General features: G+C 44.5%; 1 protein-coding gene across 2 annotated transcripts in view; it reads left to right on the forward strand.

Moving 5' to 3' along the window:
• Positions 1–26,743, forward strand: part of PLB1 (phospholipase B1) — a 125,026-nt gene that overhangs the window by 65,892 nt on the left and 32,391 nt on the right. For both annotated transcript variants that reach the window (XM_045009584.1, XM_045009585.1), the window contains 18 exons: positions 44–109; positions 1,247–1,347; positions 4,162–4,243; positions 5,061–5,165; positions 5,947–6,042; positions 6,553–6,624; positions 7,421–7,543; positions 11,523–11,583; positions 12,852–12,910; positions 14,293–14,366; positions 15,932–15,975; positions 17,562–17,670; positions 23,161–23,212; positions 23,360–23,440; positions 24,686–24,751; positions 25,124–25,224; positions 25,956–26,037; positions 26,462–26,566. In XM_045009584.1, the coding sequence (XP_044865519.1) occupies positions 44–109; positions 1,247–1,347; positions 4,162–4,243; positions 5,061–5,165; positions 5,947–6,042; positions 6,553–6,624; positions 7,421–7,543; positions 11,523–11,583; positions 12,852–12,910; positions 14,293–14,366; positions 15,932–15,975; positions 17,562–17,670; positions 23,161–23,212; positions 23,360–23,440; positions 24,686–24,751; positions 25,124–25,224; positions 25,956–26,037; positions 26,462–26,566 (1,479 nt within the window). The remainder of the gene's footprint in view (positions 1–43; positions 110–1,246; positions 1,348–4,161; positions 4,244–5,060; positions 5,166–5,946; positions 6,043–6,552; positions 6,625–7,420; positions 7,544–11,522; positions 11,584–12,851; positions 12,911–14,292; positions 14,367–15,931; positions 15,976–17,561; positions 17,671–23,160; positions 23,213–23,359; positions 23,441–24,685; positions 24,752–25,123; positions 25,225–25,955; positions 26,038–26,461; positions 26,567–26,743) is intronic.

A 26,743-nucleotide genomic window follows, 5' to 3' on the forward strand; every position in this document is an offset into this window, starting at 1 on the left:
ACTACAGATGCCCAGAACTCCATTCAACCCTTTGTTTCAACAGGTGCATTTTTCTCCTGATAACTTCACCAACAATATAAGAATAGCTTTGGACATACTTCATAGAGAGGTAAAAAGCAATCTTTACTACTAACCTAGGGAGAGGGGTCAGATGGGAAAGACAAATTTCTTGAGTTTCAGTGGTTGGTTCTAGAGTTATTAATTTGCAATCATACTTAGTTTCTCATTCTGGTATGGGCAGCATTGGTGCATGTGTAGATGTTTCATATAGTAATCTCGAATCCAGGGGTTCTCAAACTTCATTGCGCCGTGACCCTCTTCTGACAACAAAAATTACTACACGACCCTGGGGGGGAGGGGACTGAAGCGTGAGCCTGGCCAAGCCCCACTGCCCCTGACTGGGGGACCAAAGCCCAACCCCAAGGGCTTCAGCCCCGGGGAGGAGGGCTGTAACCTGAGCCCCGCTGCCTAGGGCTGGAGCTGAAGCCGAAGCCCGAGCCCTGCCACTAAGGGCTGAAGCCCTGGGGCTTCGGCCCCGAGCAGTGGGGCTCAGTCTTCAGCCCTGGGCCCCAGCAAGTCTAACACCAGTCCTGGCGATCCCATTAAAATGGGGTCACAACCCGCAGTTTGAGAACCACTGCTCTAATCTGTAGGAATAATTTAAGGAAGTATTTTACAGAAAGAATGGTGATTGGGTGGACTGGAATTCCACCTCGTGTGTTGGGAGTCAGGTAGTGTAAAAATATTGACAAATATATGGTATTTCATGACAGTTATGTAACTATGCCTAGCAGTAGCACATCTGCCCACTTGCTATACAGCACAGCCCCTATTATTTTTATTAAGGGACATATTCTGATATCCTTTTTCTAGTTGAAACTAATGGGACTACTCATGGAATACAGGGCTCCTCAGCATGAGTGAGAGTATCAGACTCTTGCCTCAAGAGACCAGCAGTTTTGGGATCTGGCCTTGTTAGAATCGTGAGTCTCAGTGGCTGCAGCTCTGTATTTAAGGTAGAACAAACCCAATTTAGGATTTCCTGTTGAGATGATGCACTCAGCCAACACTGTGAACCTCTAATGGAGATAGTAAAGGTTGTTTAGATCAGCAGATTAAGGTACATATTACATTAGCAAAAAAATAATCTGACCAGTCCCTGGCCTGCTTGGCTGTGCTTGGAAGAGCAGGGATGGCACTACTGTTCTCTGTTTGCTTGCTTTGACTTTGTTTATAATCTTGGCAGGTTCCTCGGGCATTTGTGAATCTGGTGACAGTACTTCATATAGTAACCCTCCGGGATGTGTACCAAGAGAAGAGCATTAGCTGCCCAAGGCTAATCATGAGGTTTGAAAGACTTTTATGTTCCAGCTCTCACCCTTATTCAGGAAAAGCTGTAAGATCTTCAGTGGAAACCTTCCCCTTGAAGAAAAAGGATTACAATATTTCAGATAACTAAATACTATTTTCCCGTGTGTGTATCTAAAATACATACACAATATAGATTTTAATTATACAACAGCAAATCAGACTTCCAACTGCAAAATTGATTAAGAGCTAGCGCACACTGCTCAGCAGTACATTGTTTGACAAAGGCAGCTAATTTTCAAAATTATTAAAATGAAGGTTTTAAAAAGATGATTAAATTAATCCAGTTTTATTTAAATTACAGAATTTACCTTTCAAAGGCTTTAAAAGTCTCCTGCTTTTACATATGTTCCAGTGGTGAGCAACATTCTTTGAGCCCTAACCTACATTAGCTGTCCCTCACCAACTGGTGGTTGTTAGCTGGATTGTTAATTAGTCTTTCAATTAGATTTGTGGGATGTTTAGTTACTCATTATGTTGCTTCTAGCAGTGGGGAGAATAGGAAATCTTTCTCTCCCTGTATGCATATAATGAGTAACCAGGAGATGTGGGGAAAGAAAGGAGGTTCTTTCTCTGTAGTGTAGTTAGTAGCCATTTCCATTAGTGGTCAGGCCAGGACTTAGGGAGGCCCTGTGTGCTGACACTATGCAGCACAAGTGGTGACAGCCTGGGAGCTGGAGAACCGCAAGATCTGTCTGTGCTCAGCACCCTCAATAGCAATCCCTGTTCTGTTCATTACAGCTGAGTCCATGAGGACATCACTCTGACAGGATAAGGTGGTGCGAAAGATCGGAAGGGCCCTGTTGTTGACTGAGTAGAGTTTCACAGAAGGAATATTATGATACAGCCTTTTGCTGTGATTTAGTGGCTCTCTGACTGTCAGTGACAAAGCAGCTCTTACAGACTGAGTGCTGTTGGCTTAGAATATCTTCTATTATTTTGTTGCAGTTTCCCTTTAACAAAGTACAAGCTTATCACAAGATCCTAATCACCAGGATGAGAGCCTGCGAGATTAGAGCTGAGTTTCTCTGATCCCTTAGAAATATATCTGTTACCTTCCCATCCTACCCAAACATCCTGCTGTAGTACATTTGTGTCTCTATGGCAGCAAGGGGATTTATAGGTCTGGTGGTGAAGCCAGGTGTATAGAGATTTAAACAGGCACAGTGTAGAAGGCTCATGAATGGCATGTTACTGACATACATTTCAAAATACAACTTTGTACTATGTCTTTCATATCCCAGAATGCCCTGTAGAGGTAAATAATTTATCCCTGTCTTGGCTCCTCTTTATTAAGAACTATAGGCTAAGTGAGCATATATGTGCTGTTTTTTTAAATCTATAGCAGGAGACCAGGAGAAGGGCTTGGGGAAGGTTCTAGGTAGACACTATAGTGAAGCATTATTTATCTATCATTATCAATAGAGAGAGGGGGAGAGATTAGCTTTAGGGAGTATATCATTTTCCTTTTGCTGCTTCCTTTTCCGGTGTTAGAGTAAGCTACTCTTTCAGACGTTCAGAAAAGAGATGTTTTCTGCTGAGATTTGTAATGAAATGGGGAGTAGAGGTGTTTCCAGGTGATAGGAGCAGCAGGGATGAGATTGTAAGGAGTTACTGACAGGGCCAGCAATGAATGAGGGGAGACAGATAAGGATGAGGGGAAAACTGGAGCAAGTCTATAGAAATGTTGCTCTTAATTATATCTGTGCAATCCCTCTGAAGTGAATGGGGCTGCGCAGATGTGCCTGAGAACAGAATTTCGCTTGCAGTGGCATATCTGGCATAGTGACAATCTCCTCACCTTACATCAGTGGTTCCTAAACTGGGGTTCACAAAATGTTACAGGGAGTTCTTGGGGGGAAAACATTCCCTAATGGCGGACAGAGCTGTCCATAGGGACCCCGGGTAGCACGGGGCCAGCAGCCCGGAGCCTTGGGGACTTCCAAGACCTACGCAGATCAAAGCAAGCCTATCTATCACATTGAGGAGATTTAAACTTCAAGACTCCTTTTACGAAATAGAAAGGGAGGTGGATTTTTTTCCTGTTTTTAAAATTAAATAGGCTGCCAGTGTGGTTTTTAAATTATTATGAAGAACAAGTTTAAGCTTTGTTGTAACGTGCATTGTTTGCCTGGACTGCTTAACATCTGAATGCTTGTGTAGGGGAACTCTTTGAGTTGGCTTCTTAAATACCTTCATGCTGTTCCACATCTGATACTCCTTGATGAAACCTAAGAGCCAGAGGCGCCAGTAAGGGGGGCAACAAGGGTCACGTGCCAGCCCCCTGTCGGTGTGCCCCCCTGTGGGACCCACCCCTTTTTTTCTGGCAGCCTCCCCGCCCTTTTCTGGCGGTGCCCCCCCCCCCAGGCCACAGGGTGCGTGGGAGCTTTGCCCCTGCACCCCTTTTTTCTACTTGTGCCTCTGATAGAAGCCTTTTCTTATAACAGGCTTAATCAAAAATGCTACAAGCTACAAAAGTGACATTTTGGAAGAGTGGTGCCATTTTCATAATGTAATAAAAATACTGTAATGATTCGATTCGTGGGTTGTTAAAGTTTGGGAACCACTGCCTTACACGAATGCATCTATCCCTAATAAACGTGCTTAAACTTCAGTGTGTCCGTATTTACTGGGAAGACCTAGTTATTGGAATCACTGTTATCATGGATGAGCCTTTCACAAAAATCCACCTTTGGAGGAGTTTGTTACCCTTTGAGTTCTTGTACCTCTTTTCAGAGGAAAAAAACCCAGCAGATTGCAACACAAAAATAAAATATCACTTTCTTCCTGCAGGCAGCTGTGTCCTTGTGTATTGAACTATGATGACAATTCCACTGAAACTAAGCTGCTAGAGTCTTTTAATAGAAGGTACCAGGTAAGGCAGAGGAAAGTATTAAGAGATTTAGCAGAGAATTGCTTAATAATCCTTCTGTTCTTCTTTTCTAGCAGCAATCTCCCTTTGTTCTTCTGGGAATAATAAACAAATTTTTCTAGCAGTGATAATGCTTGAAGTGACTGACCCAGGGACCAGTCAAAGTCTAATATCTACTAGAGATGGAGGACAAATTGCGCTCACTTTAGTCAGCTGTAGATTCATAGAAGTTACTCAGAATTGGGCTGGAGGGGGCAGGTGAGGATCAGGCAAGGAATAGGGGCAGAGATGTGGCTCAAGATCTTTAAAATGTGATTCAGTAAGGTCCTAAAACAGAGTGGCTCTTTCAGATGGATCAGAGTTTCAGTAGAAGCAGCAGTTCTGGATGCTCCTCTTGCTGGGAAATTGGATTAAATTGAGGAGCGCTGATAGTTCAAGAATGAACTCTTGTGGTGGAGGTCAGCTGAACTGAAAGTATTTCAGTGGTTCAAGAAAAATCCCTGGCACCCCATGATGGGAAATCCTATTAAAGTGGGGGCTCTCCCTTGGTCAGTCAGCTGGCTTTTGAGCAGTAGGCCATCTGCAGCTTCCATGATGCTTTTCTGATAAGGAAATCAAATGAGTAGTTTTCTAATTTGGGTTTTTGCAAGCCAATGTTTCAAGAAGCTCATGGTCTCACTGCCTTGTACAAGAAGGGAGTTGTCCTTGGTTTCAGGTTTTGCATGTTCAGATGATGAGACTTCTGCAAGAGGGTAAGACTGGGGCCTAATAAGCAGAATGCAAGAAAAGGAGCAGTGAGTGATTGTTCTGCCTTTTTTAGGAGGAAACCCACCGATTAGTTGAAAGTGGAAGGTATGACAGCAAGGAAGATTTCACAGTGGTTGTGCAGCCGTTTCTGCAGAGAGTGACTGTTCCAAAGACTGAGGTAAAAAACCGTGAGCCAGATTCAGACCTGGTGCCACTCCTCTGAATCATTAAACTTGCACCCCTTATACCAACTCTAGATTTGGCCCTCAGTGCTCTGCTTTGTTAGTTTGCCCAGTTCAAGTGAGCCACGATCCAAAGCAGCGGGAAATGCTTTGGAGGGGATAGAGATTGTTGGTAATACTGCTGAGTGCCTGTGTAACCTTGGCCTCAGACATGGCAAGTTGTATTAGTTGTAAGTTGAATAATATTTGTAAAAGTGCTACAGAACTCTTAAATTCTCAGTCAGTGGCTTGATCTGGCCCAGGATGGTAACTAGCTTGTTCTCAGAGGCCCTCATGACTATTTTCGAGTTCTGGGGTAACGGATTTTTTGTTGGAAGAGGAATCAGGGCTGCCCGGGGTGGGGGAGGGGGCAAGTGGGGCAATTTGCCCCAGGCCACGTGCCCCACAGGGGCCCTCACGAGAGTTTTTCAGGGCCCCTGGAGCAGGGCCCTTCACTCGCTTCAGGGGCCCCAGAAAACTCCCACGGGGCCCGGGCCCCCGGAGCTTCTTCCGCTCCGGGTCTTCGGCAGTGGGAGGTCCTTCCGCTCCGGGACCCGCCACCAAAGTGCCCCAAAGACCCGCAGCCGGGGGTCCTTCCACCCCGGGACCCACCGCCAAAGACCCCAGGCCCCCTGAATTCTCTGGACGTCCCTGAGAGGAATGTGATAATACATCATATGCTGGTATTTTTGGTCATATACTCACCCCTCTTGTGACAGTACCTGTCTCTTTCCCCAGGAGGGGTTGCCCGACAGCTCGTATTTTGCCCCAGACTGTTTCCACTTTCACCAGAAGGCTCATTCCCAGGCTGCTCGTGCCTTGTGGAACAACATGGTAAGACTGCAGATCTCAGTCTCTCTCTCTGTCTTCTCCACCCTGTTCTTCTGCAGCAAAGAACAATGACACACTATTTAGCTACTGAGCCACCGTACCTCTGGTGAGAACAGAATTGTGTTTACAACAGGTGGGCACTTGTTTCCCTTTGTAATGTAAAGTCACCTGGACACAAACTGGCTGTGTCAAAGAATATATCCTGGGGTATATTCTTGTAAAGGTTAAGCACCTAAGACCTTGCACTAGAGATAATCAAAGTGTGGGATATTACATCACGCATGCTACATTCCTAATATGGAAAGTAGCTAATTTAATATGTAAAATATGTTTTAAAGATGATAAAATCCTGGGGCAGTGAGTTTTGTGGGTTGAGCTGCTATTTCAACGTAGATAGATACAGTATATAGCAATTTTCTTGCTATTCTACTTGATAATATTCAGCTATATATGCTCTTCCATTCTGGTTCTCATTTTATTTCTTCTCTCCCATGTTTTCTTTCTGCCATGCAGTTGGAACCCCTTGGGAACAAGACAGAGGCACATTTTTTTGAAACGGCGATAACTCTCAAATGTCCGAGTCAGGTAGGTTGAAAAATATTCATGCATATGCCACATGTTGCATTGTTCATTTGTGAAGCAGTCAGAGCTTTTCATGGGGGTTCTTGTGCAGCGCGTTCCAAAGTGGTAGCTCCACCACCTTGGAGAGGATGCTGGATGCTCCCTGTCCCCTCTCCCTTCCTCCTTTTGGGTAGTTAGCACCTGGGACCTATATGCTTCTCAATGAGAGTAGACTGCAAGAGGGAGGAAAACTCCTGGCACCCATGCCCTCAAAGGCTGTCACAAAGACAGCAGCTTTGAGTTAGTGTATGAAAGCAGGAAATCAAACCTGCCTAAACAGACCAGTCTAACTTCACCATCCACGCTCAGTATTTATTTTGCACACTTCAAACAGCATCAACGGGGAAAGTAAAGTGAAAGGTCAGATCCTTGGCTGGTGTCTGGTGTCACACCCTCACTGAAATCAGGACTGCGACCCTGACACCAGCTGGTCCAGAACATTTAACAGCTTTTGCTATAATAATCAGATGTTGTTAGTCAAACTGGTAAAGGGCACTGAGAGTGTCTGAAAGAGAGAGAGAGAGTGAGTGTGTAGTTAGCATAGCATTACTCATCTATTTCAGATGTTTCCTTATTTGTATGGCTCCTAAATATGTCTGCAAAACTAGTTAGAGAGGGGCAGGGCCCTTTTTAATTCCTAAGAATATGCAGTACAGTAATTTTAATAGTCTATAGGCATATTTGAATTGGTGGCTGGGGACAGATATCTCCATATATTCTTCTGCAGCTTCATGTTGACTCACGTTTCCTTATTCCATAGACTGAGTCATTCCTCAGGACGTACAGGAACAGCAATTATACGTATCCCAACCAAACTATGCCAGACGTAACAACACCGCTACCATCATCTGCTACGCCGACCCCAGCACAGGAACCAGATCAGGTAGAGTCTGCACAATAATTGATCACTGGAGGAATTTAGGAGGCTTAAGGGTTCAAAAAAAGGAAGGTAGCTCTAGGGCTGTGGAAATGGCTTGCATAACCAACCACAGCTGCACGTATTCAAGTACCGCATTAATCAGCCAGGATTGCTTTCCCAATCTGAATAAAACTAAGGGCTGGTCTACATTTGAAATGTGTTATTTAACTTGAGTTATCTCACATGAAAGTGCCTTGCAGCCGCGCACACACACTATTTTGCTGTGAATCAGCTGGCCTTTTTAACACACGTTAGTAAGCCCACTTTAGAAGCGGGTTTGCTGAGATGCAGAATGAGATTACCCACAACTAAGTAGGTGTGGCTACATCTCCATCCTGAAACAACTGGTGCACATCTACCATGTCTACCTACTGGTATCCCACATTGCTTTGCCAGCTACCTGTATTGGTCTGTCTAGTTGTCCTGAACATCCCTGTTTCAATCCTGGCATGCTGTCCTTGGCAATTCCAGCTCCAGTGGAGTTCACATATCTGTGTCATACTCCTGATTATTCAGCAGTCATGCTTCACCGTGGATCAATACTAAAATCCTGGACTTCATTGCCTTCTTGGGAGAGGAATGTGATAAGGCCCATCTGAAAGGCTGTCACTCAGCATAGGTCTACAAGCAGGAAGCAAGACAAATGTAAAAGAGGGGGGCTCTCCAGGACTGCAGTAAGACAGATGAGCTGTGGCTGGACAATAGGAATGCTACCTGCAACAGTAGAGCTAACACGGTCTGCTGGATCCATGAGGAGCTGGATCACATGTATGCTGGAGATACCGCCACTCAACCTCCGCATTCTGTGGACTCCCTGATTGACCTATGTGAACCCCAAGACACAGTCACGGATATCCAGGATGCCTCTTCCCATGAATCACAGCCAGAGGATCAGTCTGAACCCTAAACTGGGGAGGGAACCATTTCTAGTAAGCATTGAATGTTATATTAAAATACAGCTGGACAGAGAGGGAGTTAAACAACTTAGCTGAGGGTCCTGTAAGGGCACTGCCATGTTGAGCTACCTTCTCTCTGCCTCTTGTGTTTTTAATCCCCTCCCCCTTTCTGCCACTCAAAATGGCAGCCCTACCAGAGACAGTAGAAACTCTCCTGGCCTTTTTTCCTATGACTATGCAAACACACACACACATCACTTAGCCTTGCTGTCTCCCACTGCACCCCCTCCCCTTTAAACACACTGCTTGCTGGCCTCTTCCTCCTGCCCCACTCCCCCAATGGTTAATCCATGTGGTGCCTCCATGAGGCTCTTTGAAGGACAGGCATTTTTATTATAGCAGCACATACAGAAAATCAAAAGTGATATGTCTGGCTCACAATGTCACTGATGTCCTCAGCCTTGAGCCCACATGAGGTAGAAGGTAAATAGCCTAAATCACATTTCAAAAAAGCAAGACTGTAAGACACTTGCTGTAAATCACCCACCCCATGCCACCCCGCCATTAAGGTAGAATTCTATGAATTTTGCAGACTACTGTATGCGCAACTGTAGGTGTTAAAAACAAGACATTTAAAAATAGAGCACTCTTTGGCTTGGCATGGTGGTTGCACAGCAAAGCAGCTCTCTGGGAACTGTCCTTATAACTCCTGGTTTTCTTCCTCTCCTGTGCCAGTTCTGGGGGCACCATCCTGGCAAACAGCAGCCTGGCATATCTTCCTTGTTTGCCCATTGTCTTTTTGAACAGAAACCTTCTCTGCCTTTTGGGAACATGCTCAGGGTAGCATCCTCCAAAGCATGGATAGCCTGCAGATGTGCACATGCAATTCTTAGCCTAACTCTACTGCGCCCTGTTTCAGCTAGTCACCCCGCACAACTCACCTGACATTCATTAACCCTTCCCCAAAGTTTCCTCTCTCCCCCGCCCCAACACACACCCGGCCACCTCCTCCCACCATATGCCTACACGAACCTGGAAGATTGAAAACTTCTAATGATTGCCAAGCTCGGCCAAGATTGGGAAGAGCCTCTGGGAATAAAATTCCAAAATCAAGGAAAAAGCAACATTTTATCACTCTTAGAATGGAGACTACAATTTGGATAAATGTTCATTTCCCCCTCTTTCCACTAGCGTGAGGAAAGGGGAAAAGAGAGGACAGGCAAATGGCCAGCATAGCAGACACATCTGCTGTGGATGAAGAGGCAATCGAACCTCCTGAAACGCATGGCCTTGAAACTGTCTAATTTTGCACAGCTTTATGAATGTTCAATATGGTGTATCCATTGGTATTGATTAAATAGAACTGAAAATGTCTTTATGGTCATAGCTGAATCTTGAATCATTCACTGAAATGTCCAGAATTACTGTAATAAAATCCACATGAACAATAACATCAAAACAAGCCCTATCTTACAAGGCACACATAAAATGTACTAAAAATCCCCATAAACTGCTGTACGCACTTCAAGTATAATTAAATCCTTCTACCAATATACATACAGAAGACATGTACCGTAATTCTGATAAATGCCTTATACAAAAGCATGTGCATTCTTCACAAGCGGCCCTTCAACTCAGAGTGTGAGTACAGTGTGTTCCCCCACTCTGTGCCCATGAGTAGCTGCGTCATTTTGTAGAGGCTTCTTATCTGACCAAAATGTTTTCTAAGTGTGCCCACCTCCAGCTCCTATACACGTACAAGGCTCTTTTCCTTGCTCTCACAAAGGTTGTGCAAAACACAGCAAGGAGCTAATGTACCAAGATGCTTCTCATCAGCCTCAGTGTCCGAATCTTCCATCTACCTTTCAGTCTTCCAAATGCACATTCCATTATCATTCTGAAGCTGCCCAGGGTATAGTTACAATTCCTTTTGCTTAATCAAGTGTCAAGTAAAAAGCTTCATAAGCCAGGGAAGTGGTAGGTCTCACTGAATGAGTAGAAAAATGGCAATACCATCAGTGTCCATAGAGTTCATGGAGCAGAAGTTCTATTTCTCATTGCAGAAAATAGGCTAGAGTTTCTAAAGGTCCTGGCATCATGAACCTTTCCAGACCACTCTACATTATATTGGTGACCCTTCCATGGTGACCAACCAGGTTCATAGTACCATGGAGAAATATCCTTTTCTGTTGATGAACTCTGAAGCCTGAAGTGAAGGGGGGTGGCAAAGAAGAGGCACATGGATCCCATCAAAAGCCCAGTAGAGTTCAAAACCCCAACTGTGCAAACCCATTAATAACCTCCTCTGCATTGCCCAGTCTTGTGACCTGGGGAGGAAAATCTTCCTGATAGCAGGTCACACCTCCATGACAAAAGCCCCAACAGTTGATTTACCTACACCAAACCGGTTAGTTACTGACTGGTGGCAATTGGTGTGGCAAGCTTCCAGATGGCAATAGCCTCATACATTTTCATACTGAACTCTCATGTAGGTGTTTTGCTGCCTCGCCAATGTTTCTCTATGCTGCCTGGCAGTGCTTTGAAAGGGGGAATGGCTGGCTCTCAAAAAACAGTTGGATGATGGGATGAAACAGGGAGGAATTCTGAGAATTATGCAGTTTGACCTCAAGCCCCAGAATTCCATTGTCTGCCAGTAGGCATTGCACAAAGCATGGCACGAAAAAATGCGAGAATGCGTACAGCACAGCAGCAGAGCAGTGCACTGTGGGATGTCTGACCATAACACTGAGCACTTATTTTGTAACACTGCTGTGCTGTGCAGCTGCAATAATACCTTAATCGTGGCTTAACAAAGTGGTATGTATGCACTGCTCACACTATAGTTCTGGCCAATCACTTAACAGACACACAAAACTTCAACAAGTTTCAAATGTAGACATGCCCTGAGTGTGACAGATTGACTTCAGTGACCAATGTCTGCTTGATTAATTACAGACAAACAGGGACATGCTTTATTGCATTCGCTGATACTATGTTTCCTGGTCTAAAATGATTCAGTTCCTTTTGCCTGTCTTCTCTTCCTTTAGAATCATGGGAGCCAGCTGCTGTGTGAGGACAGGGCTCCATCCAGCTCTTCTCCAACTTCAGGTAACCTTGCCTGCTTAGGATAGGAGACTGTTTGTTTGTTTGTTTGTTTGTTTGTTTGTTTGTTTCAACAGCATCTCAAGGAATGTTTTGTTTAATTATGCTTAAATAATTATTGGACTGTGGAAAAAGTACACCAAGCAAGGACCTTACTTTCTATAGCTACTTAAGAGGTATGATGCCAAACCATCCTTGTATGGACTATTCAGATGAAGTGATTGCAGTTAACTTATTTACAGCAGATAACTCCTGCACTGTGCAAAATTTAAGGGCTGACACATCCTATAAACGGAGGGGTCTAGTGCTTAGGTCAGTGGATTTGAAGGCAGGACTCCATAGTTTGTGGTCCAATACCTGGTAGTATTCAACTTGTTTATGAGCATAATGCCTTTTTTTGTACCCTGCTCTGCCTTGTTGCAGCAGTTACTGTCAACATGCCTGCTCTGTAATACTGAATCACCCTATCCTCATTCTGGTCTCCCTAACCCTGGAGAGGCCTCCAGCAATGTGGTATGACTTGCTCCTTGCTCTCCCCTCTTTTGTCAGTGGTCTTAAGCAGTAAGAACTTGCTGCTAACTCCTATGTGACTGCCAGGGCCAGTGCAAGGATGTTTCGCGCCCTAGGCGAAACTTCCACCTTGCGCCCTCCCCTGTCCCCGAGTCCCCGCCCTGAGGCACCCCCCCGCAGCATCTCCCCCCTCCCCCCAAGCAGCTCACCCCTGCTCTGCCTGCCTCCTCCCCAGGCACGCCGTCGCTGCTTCACTTCTCCCGCCTCCCAGGCTTGCGGCGCCAATCAGCTTAAGTGCAGCAAGCCTGGGAGGCGGGAGAAGTGAAGCAGCCACGGTGTGCTCGGGGAGGAGGTGGGGCAGGGATGAGCTGGGGTGGGGAGTTCCCCTGTGTGCTGCCCACCCCTCTTACCTGCTGCAGGCGGCCGTCCCCGCGCTCCCCCTGCCTAAATGCCGGCGGCGACCGGGGCGGCCGAAGATCCGGCCGCCGCGGTCGCTGCCGAAGAAAATGCTGTCCCCCAAATCCTAGTGCCCTAGGCAACCACCTACGTCGCCTAAATGGTTGCACTGGCCCTGGTGACTGCTCAACCTTGGCAAGATGAGCTGGAGAAGTCTCCTGTTTCATTATCTGGGCATTGCAAAAATAAAAATACAAAAAATGTGGGTAAATACACAAATACATGGTGGAATAATTCATATCTAGCAGTGATGAAAAAGCATGGTTCTGTTCCCCATTCAGGTTTAACTGCATCTCTTTGCCTTACAGTGCATGCCCTCAAACCAGCTGATGTACGAGTGATAGCAGCCCTGGGGGATTCTTTGACTGTAAGGACCTTTGTGCTTTTTCTGTCTGGTTTTTTGTTTGCTGATGGAACAACAGAATGTTTTGCCTGCTCAGACTGGGATGGGGGTTGGAGGGAGGAGCTGAGCACTTGTGCTGGGGTAGTGAAATACTCATTAATAGGCAGAAGACAGAGATCTAGAGCAGGGGACAAGGTGTCAGATCTCCTGGATTCTAATCCTAACATTGCACCTGAATTATATGAATTTAGGCAGGTCATTTAAGCACCTGCTTAAATGCTTTACTGGACCTAGGCCCAGGGGGTAAAGTCCCATTGAAATCAGTGGGGCTTAAGCACATGCTCTAAGTTAACCACAAGGTTAAGTGCTCTGCTGAATAGGATGGACTGCAGAATCTGTGTCTCAGTTCATTCTGCCTGATAATTAGCTATTGCCTTCTCTTGTGCTGCAGGTGTTTTTTTTTTTCTAATTAAGTAAAATGGCTTTTGCCTATTTGGAGATGAGTGCAAAAGAAAAGAGAACCAAAATATTCAGACTCTTCATTGTGCTTGATTAACTGATAACCAGTTTCTTTATCAAACTCACCATGGCCTTAGTCCTCAGTGAGGATGATCTCCTTTCATGTGTTTAGTAGGCATTTCACTTCCAAATAATGGAGTCCTAAGAATGTTTCTGCATGCACACCACACAACTTTCTGGCAGGTATGATGTTGCAGATTTCTGCATCCATGAGCCCACTGAAATCAGCACAAACATTTGAATAAATACATACCATGTTGATCGCTATAGTCAGGATTCAACTACAGTTGTCATGCAATAGTATCAGATACTATCTGATAGTATGAGATACAGCAGTTGTTGCTGCTATTTTGGTATCTGATACCCTTGTGTAGGAACTATGGATACATTTAGTCTTTGGAGAAATAGCAGTTACACATACATATCTGAGGGCAGAATCTGGCCCATTGCATGGCTGTTTTAATGTTCAGTCTCCTGTCATGTGACAAAACTCATATTCGGGGAAAATGGTGGTACAGCCGCCCTGAAGGTTTTGTTGGCTGGAGTTTGAGAAGGCAGCATTACTTATGAATAGTGAAACCCTGAATGAATTATACAGCTCATCCAGACATGGGCCAATGCAACCGTTATACACTATGTCATGCACTCATATATTTTGTTTATGCCATGTGTACAGCAATACTATGTAAAGAATTTTTAAAAATGAATTGGTACTATTTTTCATAACACTTTTCCTGAAAAGCCAGGTGCCAAAGTATCACAAGCCAAAATGTAACAGGCTTTTAAGGAGAGACCTGTTAATGAAATAAAAAATTAAGATCACCAAAATATACGTATGGCCAAAATGTTAATAGTTCAGTCTTTGTCTTGGTTTAATTTTGTTTTAGGCTGGTAATGGAATTGGTGCTGAACCAAACAATATCTTGGATATGAACACAGAGTATCGGGGGCTGGCTTGGAGGTAAGTCATTAATAAAGGAAGTGAGGAAATATATTTTGTTTCTCATGAAAAAGTTCTTTTTTTTTTTTCCAATTGTCAAAAACTGGGGAAAAAATTCATTTGTTGAGTTTGGCATTTCTTTTGAAAAATTGTTTTTTGTCATAAATGTAATTTTTGTTTTTTAAAGAATTTCAGCAATACATTTTCAACCAACTCCAGTCACTAGCTTTTTGACTTCTCATGCACAGAGGGTTTCACACGCTGGGTTGATTTATATGAATGGGTCGGCAAATAGATCTCTCTCGCCAAAAGCCAGTGAAAAATCACCAGGGCAAACAAATCACAGCTGCTGGCATTCAAGAGGGCTGCTCACAAGGTTTGCTCTTTCTAAGCTTTTGTTAACAAAGAAAAGAAAAGCTTCTGTATAAAACCCACTTATTTGCTGCTGCTGTTTGGCTGGAGATCCTCCCTCCACTCCTCACCACCCTCATAGAGATAAAGGGCCAGATTTCCTGGTACAACTCAGCTGTGCTCAGTGCAAGACCAGAAAAGGGGCCAAGGAAGCTTTGTATTGTGCTGCCCCCCTGTTACAAGTTAGAGCAGCCAAGTGCCTCCAGCCACAAGGAGTCATTCTGGCAGCTGAGAACCACCAGGGCGTAAGAATGTTCCAGCCTTTCTTCTCCCTGGATACGCTTGTGCCATGTAGAAATGAATCAGAGCCACCACAGCATCTATCTGTCACTCAAGGAGTCCTCAATGCAGGGAGAATCCATAGGGGGCTGGTTGAATTGGCTTTGGTGTTGCTTTGTACTGCTGGAATGAGGTTGGTCCTTCCACCATGTAAGACTGTAACTCTTGCCACCATGAATAGTCCCATTGTCCTGTAGTGTTTGCAGGATCAGGCTTCTAGGTAGAACCACTCAGTGGAAAACAGTCCATATATAAATATTATATACATATACCAAACCCTTTCCTTTCCTGTGTCCCTACAGACACCTTGGATTGTTACACCCAAACGAATTTTAACAGTCATGTTTATTTTTCACTATTTAAATTGTCTGCTTCACTCAGCAGCTTGGATAGAGACATTAGTCTGGCCAATTTCACATTAACATGTTCTCATGTACCAGCCCAAAAATCCATAGCCCGGGGTAGACACTGCAGGGGATGTTTAAATCCACCTGTGGCCTTTGACTTCTGGAGACCTGGGATATTTAAATTCACCTGCAGTTTCTCCCTTCACTGAAAAAGTGATTTAATTCTAATCACCCTCCCAGCAGCCAGGTGCTCCTGCATTCCCTCAACTAATGACCTGACCTCACATTCTCAACTGCAAAACCCACACATGAACCCTTCTGACAGCATCAGTGCTACCAAAAATCTCACTCAAGCCCTTAAACAAGCATTTAGATCTGGATCCTTCCACCCAGTTGTGAAACACCTCTAGTTTCCAAGTGTCATGGATCCTTCATATCCTCCAGGCAAGGACAGGAAATCTGTCTTAGATACTTGTCATCTATCGCCTTATTGTCTGAGCAGTGCTAAAAGATTAATGACTTAGTCTTTGCTTCTCTTTCCAATTGCAGTATTGGAGGGGATGCTTCGTTAAAGAATGTAACAACCCTGCCTAGTAAGTAGAAGCTTTGCTGTTGCCAAGATTCAAGGGAGAGAATGGACTGATTGGTACACCATGACTACGATGTGGGCAGCAAACTTACCGTGAACTTCTCTTAACATTTAAAAATCTCTGTTGGGGTAATTCACAAGGCTGGACATTCGTGGAAATGGCCCATATTTTCATTGATCCTCTGGACTGCCTCATCAGTGAAGCTGCAAGGAGGCTTCAAAAAAGCCTCAGTGAATATTAATTTGATATTTTTAAATAAGCTTGCTGTGACTGTTTTTGTGCCTTGTTTGTGTTAGCTTTCTGCAAATGCTCTAGCAAGTCCCTTTCCAGACAGGGATGTTTGCCAAGACCGGATATTTTAAGTGAATATTGCTGAATATTTGCGTGTCTACACTGCTGGGAATTGTGAAACTTTCCTGTCAATCAACTTCACAGCTATTCTCAAAACTCAGATTGGTGGTTTGGCACCCGCTACATCTGGCTGTGAAGTTTCAGCACATTTTTTTGAATTATACTTTATATTAAGGTTTCATTTATAAAGGGCTAATCCATGTTATAAGCATATGACAGACCTTTGTAGTAAGTATATAATAGATGGTTATAAGCACATCAGTAGGAGTCCTAGAAAGTTATAAACCATGGTTATAAACCATGTGTTGATATATGGCACACTAAAATTGATTAATCATTTATTAAAACTTGCAAAGAGTCTTGTGGCACCTTATAGACTAACAGACGTTTGAGAGCATGAGCTTTCATGGGTAAATACCCACTTTGTTGGATGTTTATTAAAACTTTTTATTAATCCCTTTAAAGTTATTTATTTAAAATTAAGCCATTTATTAATCCTTTATAAACAATTGATAAATGGAACCCTTAATATAATTGTGGCTTTTTTTGTTTTGACTAGCAACACATTCTCTGCCCTCACAGACACAAGGGTGTTTGTGGTGGTTTTTATTTTTTTATTTTTGAGCAACAGTACTAGGGTATTGAACGGAGAGGGGCTGTGAATAATTCACTGCCTTGCATGTAAGCATTTAATACACAGGTCTGCGATCAGCATGTGAGGTTGCATAGCGGTAAAGATATGCACAATAGAACTTCCAGCTAAGAGAAGCTTCTCTCAGCTCCTTCCAGACCAACCAGGCCAAGGGCCCTTCTGGCTCCCTGACAGAATGGCTGCCTGCTCACCAGGGGGTTTCTCATTCAAGCTTTAACCATGGTAATGTGCAGGATGGTCACATACAATGTGCCTGTACATACTCTGTCCACCTCCCCCCATGATTGCACTTGATGTCAGTGGGATTGCACCAGGTTTGAGTCAGGAGACATCTTGAGCCAGTGCATTCCCCAGCTGTCTGACAATCTACACTAAGAGATTAAGCCTCTGGCATCACTTGGCTGACACAGCAGTGCCCAATATTCTGCTTCCCTTGGGTGGGCACAGCAAGGTAAGTGGAGAACAAGCAGCAGCCTTCTCCTAACACAAACCAAGAATCTAGGGGGGCATGGTGTATACTAGTCTTCTCCCCTCTGTGATGAGCAAGTGGGGTCACTCCCTTCTCATTATGCTCTTCCTTCTTCAGATATCCTTCGGGAGTTCAACGTTAACCTCACGGGTTACTCGACTGGCACAGGGGGAGCAAGCGAGCCGAATGCCTTTCTCAATCAGGCAGTTCCTGGAGCAGTGGCTGAGTAAGATGATTTTCCCCCTCCCCGCTTTGGGATGCAGGGATGTGGCTGCTTCATATAACTTCCTTTGATGTGTCTCGTGCTGTTATAACGTGCGCTTAATAGCAAGCAAAACCAGTCTGGCAGGTACTTCAAGTTGGGCCTGGCTCATGCTCCAGAGCTTCTGCTGTATTGAACATAAACTGAATGGCTCACTTGATTTTCATAAGAAAGCCATGTGATATAATGAAGCATGTGACAGGACCTCTTGGATCACAACAATGGTAAGCACATCAGTGGAAATACCTTGTCCCAAAGGAGAGCTTCATTGTACGATGAAAGAAGCAGTACAGCTGGGAACACAGATTGGAGGGACGAGTGGGTTAGTGCATTAGCCTTTGACTTCTCGAGACCTGGGATCACCATTTACTAGGAAAAGTGAGTGTGGTGACCTTACCTTAGTCCACAGGCGGAGTTGCACAGTTTAGCACATTGTCCATAAAAGCAAGTCAGGGCAGCAGCCCTCCTTGGGACACAGCTTTGCTGGAAAAGCCATTACAGGAACTGAACTGTTGTCTAGTCTTCATATGTGCCCCAGGAGCAAGAAGGTGCAGAAATTGTTTGGTCTTGTATAAGTTAAACGTTGGGGCACGAAGGGCTTTTAGGAAATGTTCTGTGTGGGGTAGAAAGTGAAAGTGTGTTGAATTTGCAATGAGCAGCTAGAGGAGAGAATGCATGAAATCTTCCATGATTAAAGCCTCAAACATTTGGAAGGGTGGGGAGGAGTGGTGGAGAGAGACAGCAAAAATACCAAGCAACCAATCAGGCTGCTAGAGGCTTATGAAGAGATGAGGACAGGTGACAGTCAGGCACACGCTCTAGGCCAGTTTTAGACCTGGTGTAAGTGGCTGCAATTACTTTGATTTCAATGTAGTAGCAGCCTCATGCAGTTTGAATATGTCCCTTTGCCTTCAGCCATACTTGGGAGAAGCAGTCTCATGGAAGGCGGCTGCATATTTAATCCCCGGTGTTATCCTTTCTAGGAAGAGAATCCAAGTTCTCATCTTAGAAGTCTCAGCTTCTGACGGGGAGATGATGGGGCAGGATGGGAGGCTTAATTATGTATTTAAATAATTAAGCAGCTGGCCGCAGACTTGGGCACAGCCACCATTTGGGCAGGATTTCTGGCTGATTGTGCTTGTATTTGACTTTGGTGATTGGTAGAGCTAAAAAGACTCTTGTTTCAGTCTTTTTCTCTTATTTAAAAAAAATATCCTCCGTTTCCCCAGCAGCTCCACTTGGCAGCTAAATCTGGAAGCCAAGAGAGCTTCTACACTTTCTCTCTCCCTAAGTGATGACTGCCAAGGTTTTATCAGTGATCAAGATATTGTTTTAATGTTTCAGGAGTGATTTCTCCTGCAGGCTGAAAGAATGATTTCTGACTCACCCTAATATTCACTGACAAAATGGGAGTCATTGGCTAGATGCTATGAAATATTTCCCTCTGCCCCCTAGCCCTGCAAAAGGAGGGATTTTCATTCTATAATGAATTCATTTTTATTTCCAAATGAAGTGACTCCCTGTGTGAACAGGAAACTCCTGCAGGGTTTAGGGATCTAATATCCTGGGTTGCTCTTACAGCATAAAAATCAGATAGCAATTAAATCATCTGTCCCTACCTTATTTGGTATAAAAGGTACATCAGGTTGGCTGATTACCATAGGGGATTGGAAACAGGATAACAAAGTCTTTCAGTTCTAGGTCACCAGTGTGAATACAGCTCAGGTCTGCAGCAATCATGTCTTTTCCATCAGATGTCTGTCTGGTAGCCCATTTTAATTGAGCATCACGATATGTCAGTCTAGTCCCTAGGGGACAGTTGTTCACATGACAAAGGCCATCAGTACAGCTGGCGTTAATTGGACCCTTGTGGGCAGTCTGAACTGGGATGCCAAGAGTGCCAGAGGTATGGAATCTGAGCTACCTTTTCCTCTCTGGATGTGTGCAGTCCCTTTAGTTCATGGCTGAGACCAAACTGTCGAAGCCCGCACTGCCAGTGAAGTAACTGTGGGGTGGATGAATAAAGAACTTCATTTTCCAGGGCTCTCAAGCCAGAACCTTTCAGGGAACATAATCTGGACCTTTAGATAAGTGAAAAACTAGTTGCAACTGATGTTAATGATCATCTCTAGCTTTCTGTGAAATTCAAGATGGGGGCAAATCTGAGTAAGCTACAGAGACTGCTTCATTTGGAAGTTGAATTTGCAGCTAAGTATCTGACCCAAATTCAGATCTGGTACAAGAGGGTGCAACTTAATAGTCACAGAAGACTAGATGATCACGATGGTCCCTTCTGACCTTAAAGTCTATGAGTCTATGAAGACAGTTGAGCTGCATACTCTTACACCAGGTGTGAGTTAGGTCCATAGTGTAAAATCAGATACTAAGGTGGAAAAACCGAACAGGTACTAAGTACTTCCCATGTACTTATACTGCAAAATGCAAACTCTTGTACAAATCCCGAGAAACAGGTGAGTTCTTGTACACTTGCTGGGTCACCGGTGTGAGGAGGTGAACTTCTCTTTTTTCCACCTGCCACACCAGAGGACCTGGATTGGCCAGAGATAGGAAGTTTTGCTGCTCAGCTTTCCCAGCAATATTTTTACTCTTTTATAACTGTTCAGCAGGGGATGAAGAAAACAAAGCTCACAGACTCCTTCTGATTCCCCGACTGCCCAGCCTCGCCCCACCCACCAGTCCTTGCCCTTTCCCACCATCTCCTCATGTGGAAGGCCTATGACAGTGAGGGAAAGCAGCACATGAGTTTGTTTTCTGTATAAACAGGCACTATGGTAATGTCCCTGAACTCTCATTGGCACCCTTAGTAGAGTTCATTTCTATCACACTTTATTTATAGCTTTATCTGAGGAGATAAGTTTATCTCCATATAGTTCACTGATATCATGGCATTGGACATAAAGAGGATGGAATAGTTTCTCCTGGTTCAAATATGTGGCTCTGTATTTGTAATGCTGCTAAGGGTTCATTCTTTGAGCCAAAGAGATCCTCTTCCTGTCATCCAGAGGTAAAAAGATGGCCTGTAAATGAGAGCTAAGGCCGAGAGTTTCAAAATTGAATTATTTGGTGTGCCTCAGTTTTTGGGTGCCCATCTTGAGCCTGCTTTCCAGAGGTGCTGAGCCATCTGCTTTCCAGAGGTGCTGAGCCATGGGCACTCATCAGTTCTGAAAATCAGGCTCAAAGTTTTCTCAGGCTGAGTGGCTAAAAATCAGTGGCCACTTCTGAAAAGGCTGGTTTTAATGAACTTGTTGGATATGTCTAGGCTTCGAAGGAATAGATTTTTATCAGTAAATGCCAGTACACATTGATTTCACTGCACAAGTACAAACCAATGAAAACATTTCTATCGATAACTGAAATTTCCGTTCGATAAAGTACAAAAAAATGTTGCTTGATAACTTATTAGTGTTTGATTTAAGATATTTACTTTGTACATTTTGATGTGATGGTGTTTTAAATTTATAAAGCTTTAATTTTTAATCATCATCTACTGTCTTTTAATTATAGTCTGGCCCCCCCATTGCCTGATTTTTATCCCCCCTATAATCTCCTGCAGCCAAAAAATTTTAAATAGATAAATATAAAAGAAAAAGCTTAAACTCCATAATTTTGCACAACCGTGAAAATTTAAATGGATAAAAATAGAAAAAATGCTTAAAAATAAACGTTAATATTGTCTGTTGTGACTCTAAGCTTGACTCTAAGCACATTCTGTAGTCCATCCCTATTCAGCCAAAACACTTAAGCATACACTTAACATAAGAGACATGCTTAAGTGCTTTGCTGAACTGAAGCCTTAGAGGACATCTCAAATTTTACTTGAAAAATGAAACTAAAAGTTTAAGAACAAGAATGGGAGTCATGGAAGGGGAGGAATAAATGAAGTAATGAGTTAATACACCTCCTCCACCTCCAGCCCATCTCTGAAAATCTAGATTTAAATGTGGCCTAGACCCGAGTGTAGAAGTGCCGGTAGGATATTTTCTGAAGCAGTGATCTTGTCACATCTTATCAGCTAGGCTGGGTCAATGCTTGAAAGGTAGAGCTCCATGGTAAACCCAAACTGCTGCAGAAGGGACATTGGTGATTCAATAGGTGGTGGTTTCCCCTTTCTGTCAACCTTGAATCCTATCTTAATATTGGGGCGGGCAGGCGGGCGGCGCTGTGTGGATGAAAGTGCCATCTTCCAGAATGAAATGTAAAAGGGAGTTCCTGACTCCTGACCACTTGTGGTTGGTTGATGGGACTACGTCAAGCTCACACTATGGAACGGTTAGTCTGCAGTAGCAGCGTCCACATGTTCCGATAGTGCATGGCAAGCTAGTGCACTGCAGATTTACACCACTGCTAGCCAGGCACTAACTTGCTGTGTAGACAAACCCTTAAGTGAGAGCTATGTGTCAGATTGCGGGAAGAGGGGAAATACCTCTTGCTCCTATGATCTATGCCGTAAGGCAAAGGAAAGCAAAGTTCTGATTACTATGTAAATCATGTGTGTGTCAGGCTCATTAGTATCAGCAGATGTACGTCATGAAATGATGTACAGTCAGTAAAGTATTTCTAGCAAGGGCCCAGAGGGAGGTGCAGCTCATTCCAAAACCATGAAGCTGCTGCAAGGCCAAAGTTTTCCATTCAGATTCTGTGCATATTAGAGGATCAATGTGAGGATAGAGCAGCTAAATGAGGTCCAGCAGTTTAGCATAGGTAACCTAGAATCCATAGCAAAGCTTTTTATAGATCTAGCCTGGCTATTACAAGGCTGTCTTGTTAGCCCCCTCCTGAGTGTCCTGGATTCTTGCTTCAGTTTTCATCAGGGCCGAAAAAGCTTTGGAACCATTGCTTTGCACCTAATAGACTGTGAAGTGCTGACTTTGAGCTGTGATCCTGGGAACATCAGAGGTTTGTTTCAATAGTTACTGTGCACATTTCCTTAGAGTCAATGTAGGTTTGGAAATATTCAGTGCACACACAAATGTTAATGCAGGGGATTTTTCAGAGCCTTGGGTTTGGCACTCCCTTGCAGTTTTAGTCTATAAGAAATAAACTGATCCAACAATTCTAATGATGCTGTCAGCTGACAAAGGGTTTGCTGCACCTAGCATCCAAAAATTTGTAAAAAAAATTTCTCAGCTACTCTCTAGGGAGTCAAACAAGGTGAAGGAAGGATGTTCTTGAGGTTAAAACACTGGACAGGACTGAGATTTGGATTCAAATCCTTTCTGACACAGACTTCCCATGTGAATCTGGACAAGTCACTTAGTCTCTGTGTCTCGGTGCCCCATCTATAAAATGGGAGAATGCTACCTCACAGGAATAGTGTGAGGATACATTCACTCATGAGTTTGAGATGCCCCAAGGCTATATAGATATCTAGATAAATATCCTTCCTATGGATGCTGGTCTCCCCTAAGGCTCACTAATTGTCCTTCTCCACAGGAATTTACCAGACCAAGTAAGAGCCCTGGTGAGACTAATGAAAAGTGATCTGGTGAGTTGACTGGAACGCAGCATGTTTAATCTCACAGCATGAAAAGGAACAGATATTGCTTCATGGAACAGATCTGCCTCCAAAGATACCCAGTGTGCGCATCAGTTTGGAACATAATTAACTTACACTTTTTTTTTCTTTATTCAGAGAATTGATTTCAACACTGACTGGAAGATCATCACTGTGTTAATTGGAGCTAATGATCTGTGCAACTACTGCAAAGACCCTGTAAGTAGCAGGACTGAGAAGCTGGCATGGCAGCAAGGCTGATTGGTGTGGATGTAAAAACACCAGTGTAAGGAAAGCCAACCTCTGCGTCCCATGAAATCCAAGGTTGCAGGGTAGGGGAAAGGAAGTCCCTGAGTTATGAGGGTCACCCAATATGCCAGACAAAGCTGAATTTTGTAGAGTACTGTGGGGTCTTTGTGGAGTGATAGATACTCTGCTGGCAGTGCCTAGTTTTAAACAGAGTTAGCAGCCCCAGACTAAGATTGTTGTGGTCTCTGCTTGCTTGCTGTGGGGTAGGAACCAGCCATTATGTGTGTGTGTTGGTGGCGGGGAGAGAGAGAGAGAAAAGCCTGCCTTTCTTGACCATGACTGAGGCATGCGGAGAGGGAGAGAGGGCAGGATTCTTTCCTCTCTGCTCTGGTGGTATACAGGTGCTGGAAAAGCCCCACAGCTAACCAGGGAAGAATTGTCCTGGTTCAGCACTGTGTTAGGCCACCACAAGTAGTCCAACACCGCCCACCTCACCTCCCCCCACAAGTCTCGGCACAGGGTGGTGGTGGAGGCAGGAGGGAGCATGCCGGAAGTCTCTGTAATGGTCAGTGCTACAGAGATTTTATGCTGCTTCAGACTGTGGCTGCCAGAAAGAGTGTGTGGGATCTCTCATGCCCCTCACCCCTAGTTCTAAACCTGGCTCTGAATCTAGGGTGTTGTCTCTTTTGTACACAATCCTTTTCACTACCACTAGCACACTGAGGGTGCAACAGAGTGGGGGGATCCTTATAGCTAAATAGGCCTAGCCAAGCTCCTGTGCTTCTGCCAGATGTTTATGGCCGGTATGTCCTTGCCTGCTAATGATGTCAATGGATAGCAGTAGAATGACACACACCAGAAACATTTGTGCCTCTGTTTTATCAGTTTTTGACTGACCCCATTCGAATACACTTACCACTTGGTTCTCTCCCTCAGCCAGAGATGAGGGGCCCATTGGACATTGACTCAATCTGCTACAGCTCAACAGGGAGCTCTAGAAAAGCCAATCTGTACTCAGCCTATCTACATTTGAGGGTGGAGTAATGGTATAATTGAGCCACTTGGTTTCTGGAAGGGAGCAAGAACAGACCACAGCCTAGCATGGTGGAAGAAAGGGGATGGGAATGAATGTCCAGTGCAATATCTTTTTGTTGTCTCAAGCCATTTGTGAGCCGTCATTGGCAGTAACTCCTGCTTCTCTTCTTTTTCGATGAGAATTACTATTCAGCTGTAAATTTCACCAGCCGCATTCAAGTAGCCCTCGACATTCTGCATGCAGAAGTAAGTAGTTTTAGTAACTCACTGGTCAGCATTGCTTGTTCCTTCCCCAGTTCTAGTAGCTGTGGGGTAGCCAAGGGGTGACCCTTGAACCAAATGTATCCCAATGAGTTCTATAATGCAGGCTACACTGTCTTCATCTCTAATGCTGAGAGATGGCCTGACAAATGAGACACCAACATACAACCCGGGGCAGGAGGAGGGAGGGTTCAGTCAAGTGAGGTGGAGAGGAAAGATCAACAATTGGGCAGGATTGGTTGAGTAGTTAACCAGGGCAGGAAGGGGGAGCTGCACTTGTGCTCTGTGCTTTAAAATAAAGGCATTGCAATTTGCATAACCAGCTCCTGCCAAGCAAAGCTCTGACTTTCCTTTCAGGTTCCCAGGGCTCTGGTCAATCTAGTTGAAGTAATGGACCTCCTCTCCTTGAGGCAGATGTTTCTGGATAACCAAGTACAGTGCCCCACACATCTCACTGGGTAAGCAGCTTTCGCCTACTCTGGCATCCGCGGTGACTCTCAGTGGGAGAAAAGACAAAATTCGATTCCCTATTTCTCTATGGAGGAAACCCGAGGAGGGTTCAGGTTCCATACTGTAGGGCTGCCCTGAGGAGAGTTTGGGTAATAATAGATGTGCCTCCCTGGACAAGGGTTACGGTTACAGAGGGTAGAGCTCCTTGGGCAAGGGTCGGAATAATAATGGGTAGAGCTCCCTTAGTGATGGTTAGGGTATTAATGGGTAGGGTTCCCCTGGCTACAGCTAGGGTTCAAGAGGATAGGCCTCCCTGTGCTAGTGTAGGGCTCCCAGGTCTAGGGTTAGAATCTCATGAAGGAGGGTGAGGGTAGCACACATACATTTACCCAACTTGGAATTGGATGTCCCAGTGTAGACATACCCTTAGGTGCCCAAAGATAATGGGACATAGGGTGACATAGTGCAGTGCATATCACCTTGAAATGCTTAGAGGTAGCCAAACTGCTATGTGAGCTGCACCACTCATGTAGGGCAAAGGGGCAGATAAAACTGTGGCTTGAGATCGTGCAAGATGGCAAAGGCCATCTGGCACTCTTATAGAAAGGGTAGTATACAGACATCCAGCACTGATCCCCGGTGGTGTGGATGCTGAATGGCTATGGGTGAGTGTCTCTTGCATCTACACTCTTGGCTCTTGTGCTGTATGCTTTTCTTACTTCTGTAACCTCTTCTGCAGAGATCTGTGTAGTTGTGTTCTCCCAGTGACAGAAGGGTCACAAGAGCTAGTGATGGTGATGGAAGCTACCAGAGCCTACCAGGTACATCTACCAGGATGAGTGCAGTGGCTTTGCCTACAACTGAGGCAGGGCAGAGGGTTTTCCAGCAATCAGCCTGTTGCAATTTATAACAACATATACAAAAAGTGCCCATCTACTATTCTGGGTACCTTTGTTATTATTAAAAATATCAGTGTGGCAAAATCAGCAGGAAAACTCTCCCTAACACAAACCCATAAGTGGGACTTTCCTCACCCAACCTCCATCCCTCATAAACAATCACTCCATCATGCTTCAACCTCTTCAGCCCCTAGGGAAAAAAGATGGGTTTTGCCATGTGCCCTGAAGGTCTATGATCCCTGACTGTGTCAGCCCAAGGGTGGAAGTGCAGCTACATGCCCTAAACACCATTTAAGAGTGACAAAGTGGTTGGTGGGTTGACGATGGTCTTTTTTGTCTCTTACAGAACAGCACTCGGAAGCTAGTGGAGTCGGGCAGGTATGACACTCAGGAGAATTTCACGGTGGTACTGCAGCCTTTCTTCCAAAATACCAAGATTCCTCTTCTTCAGGTATGGCCATAGGTCACTCTCAGTAGTTAGGTTAGATGCAGGCACTCACCCACCCATCTAGAGTATATGAAAGTATCAGGATTTGCCAGGTGCTCTTCAAGTTCCCAGATGAATATAATTTGGTTTGTGTATATTATGTTGTTGGAATTCCTTGAACAGTTCCCAATACTTGGATTT

The sequence above is a fragment of the Mauremys mutica genome, chromosome 3, assembly GCF_020497125.1.
Source record: "Mauremys mutica isolate MM-2020 ecotype Southern chromosome 3, ASM2049712v1, whole genome shotgun sequence".
Classification (NCBI taxonomy): Eukaryota; Metazoa; Chordata; order Testudines; family Geoemydidae; genus Mauremys; species Mauremys mutica.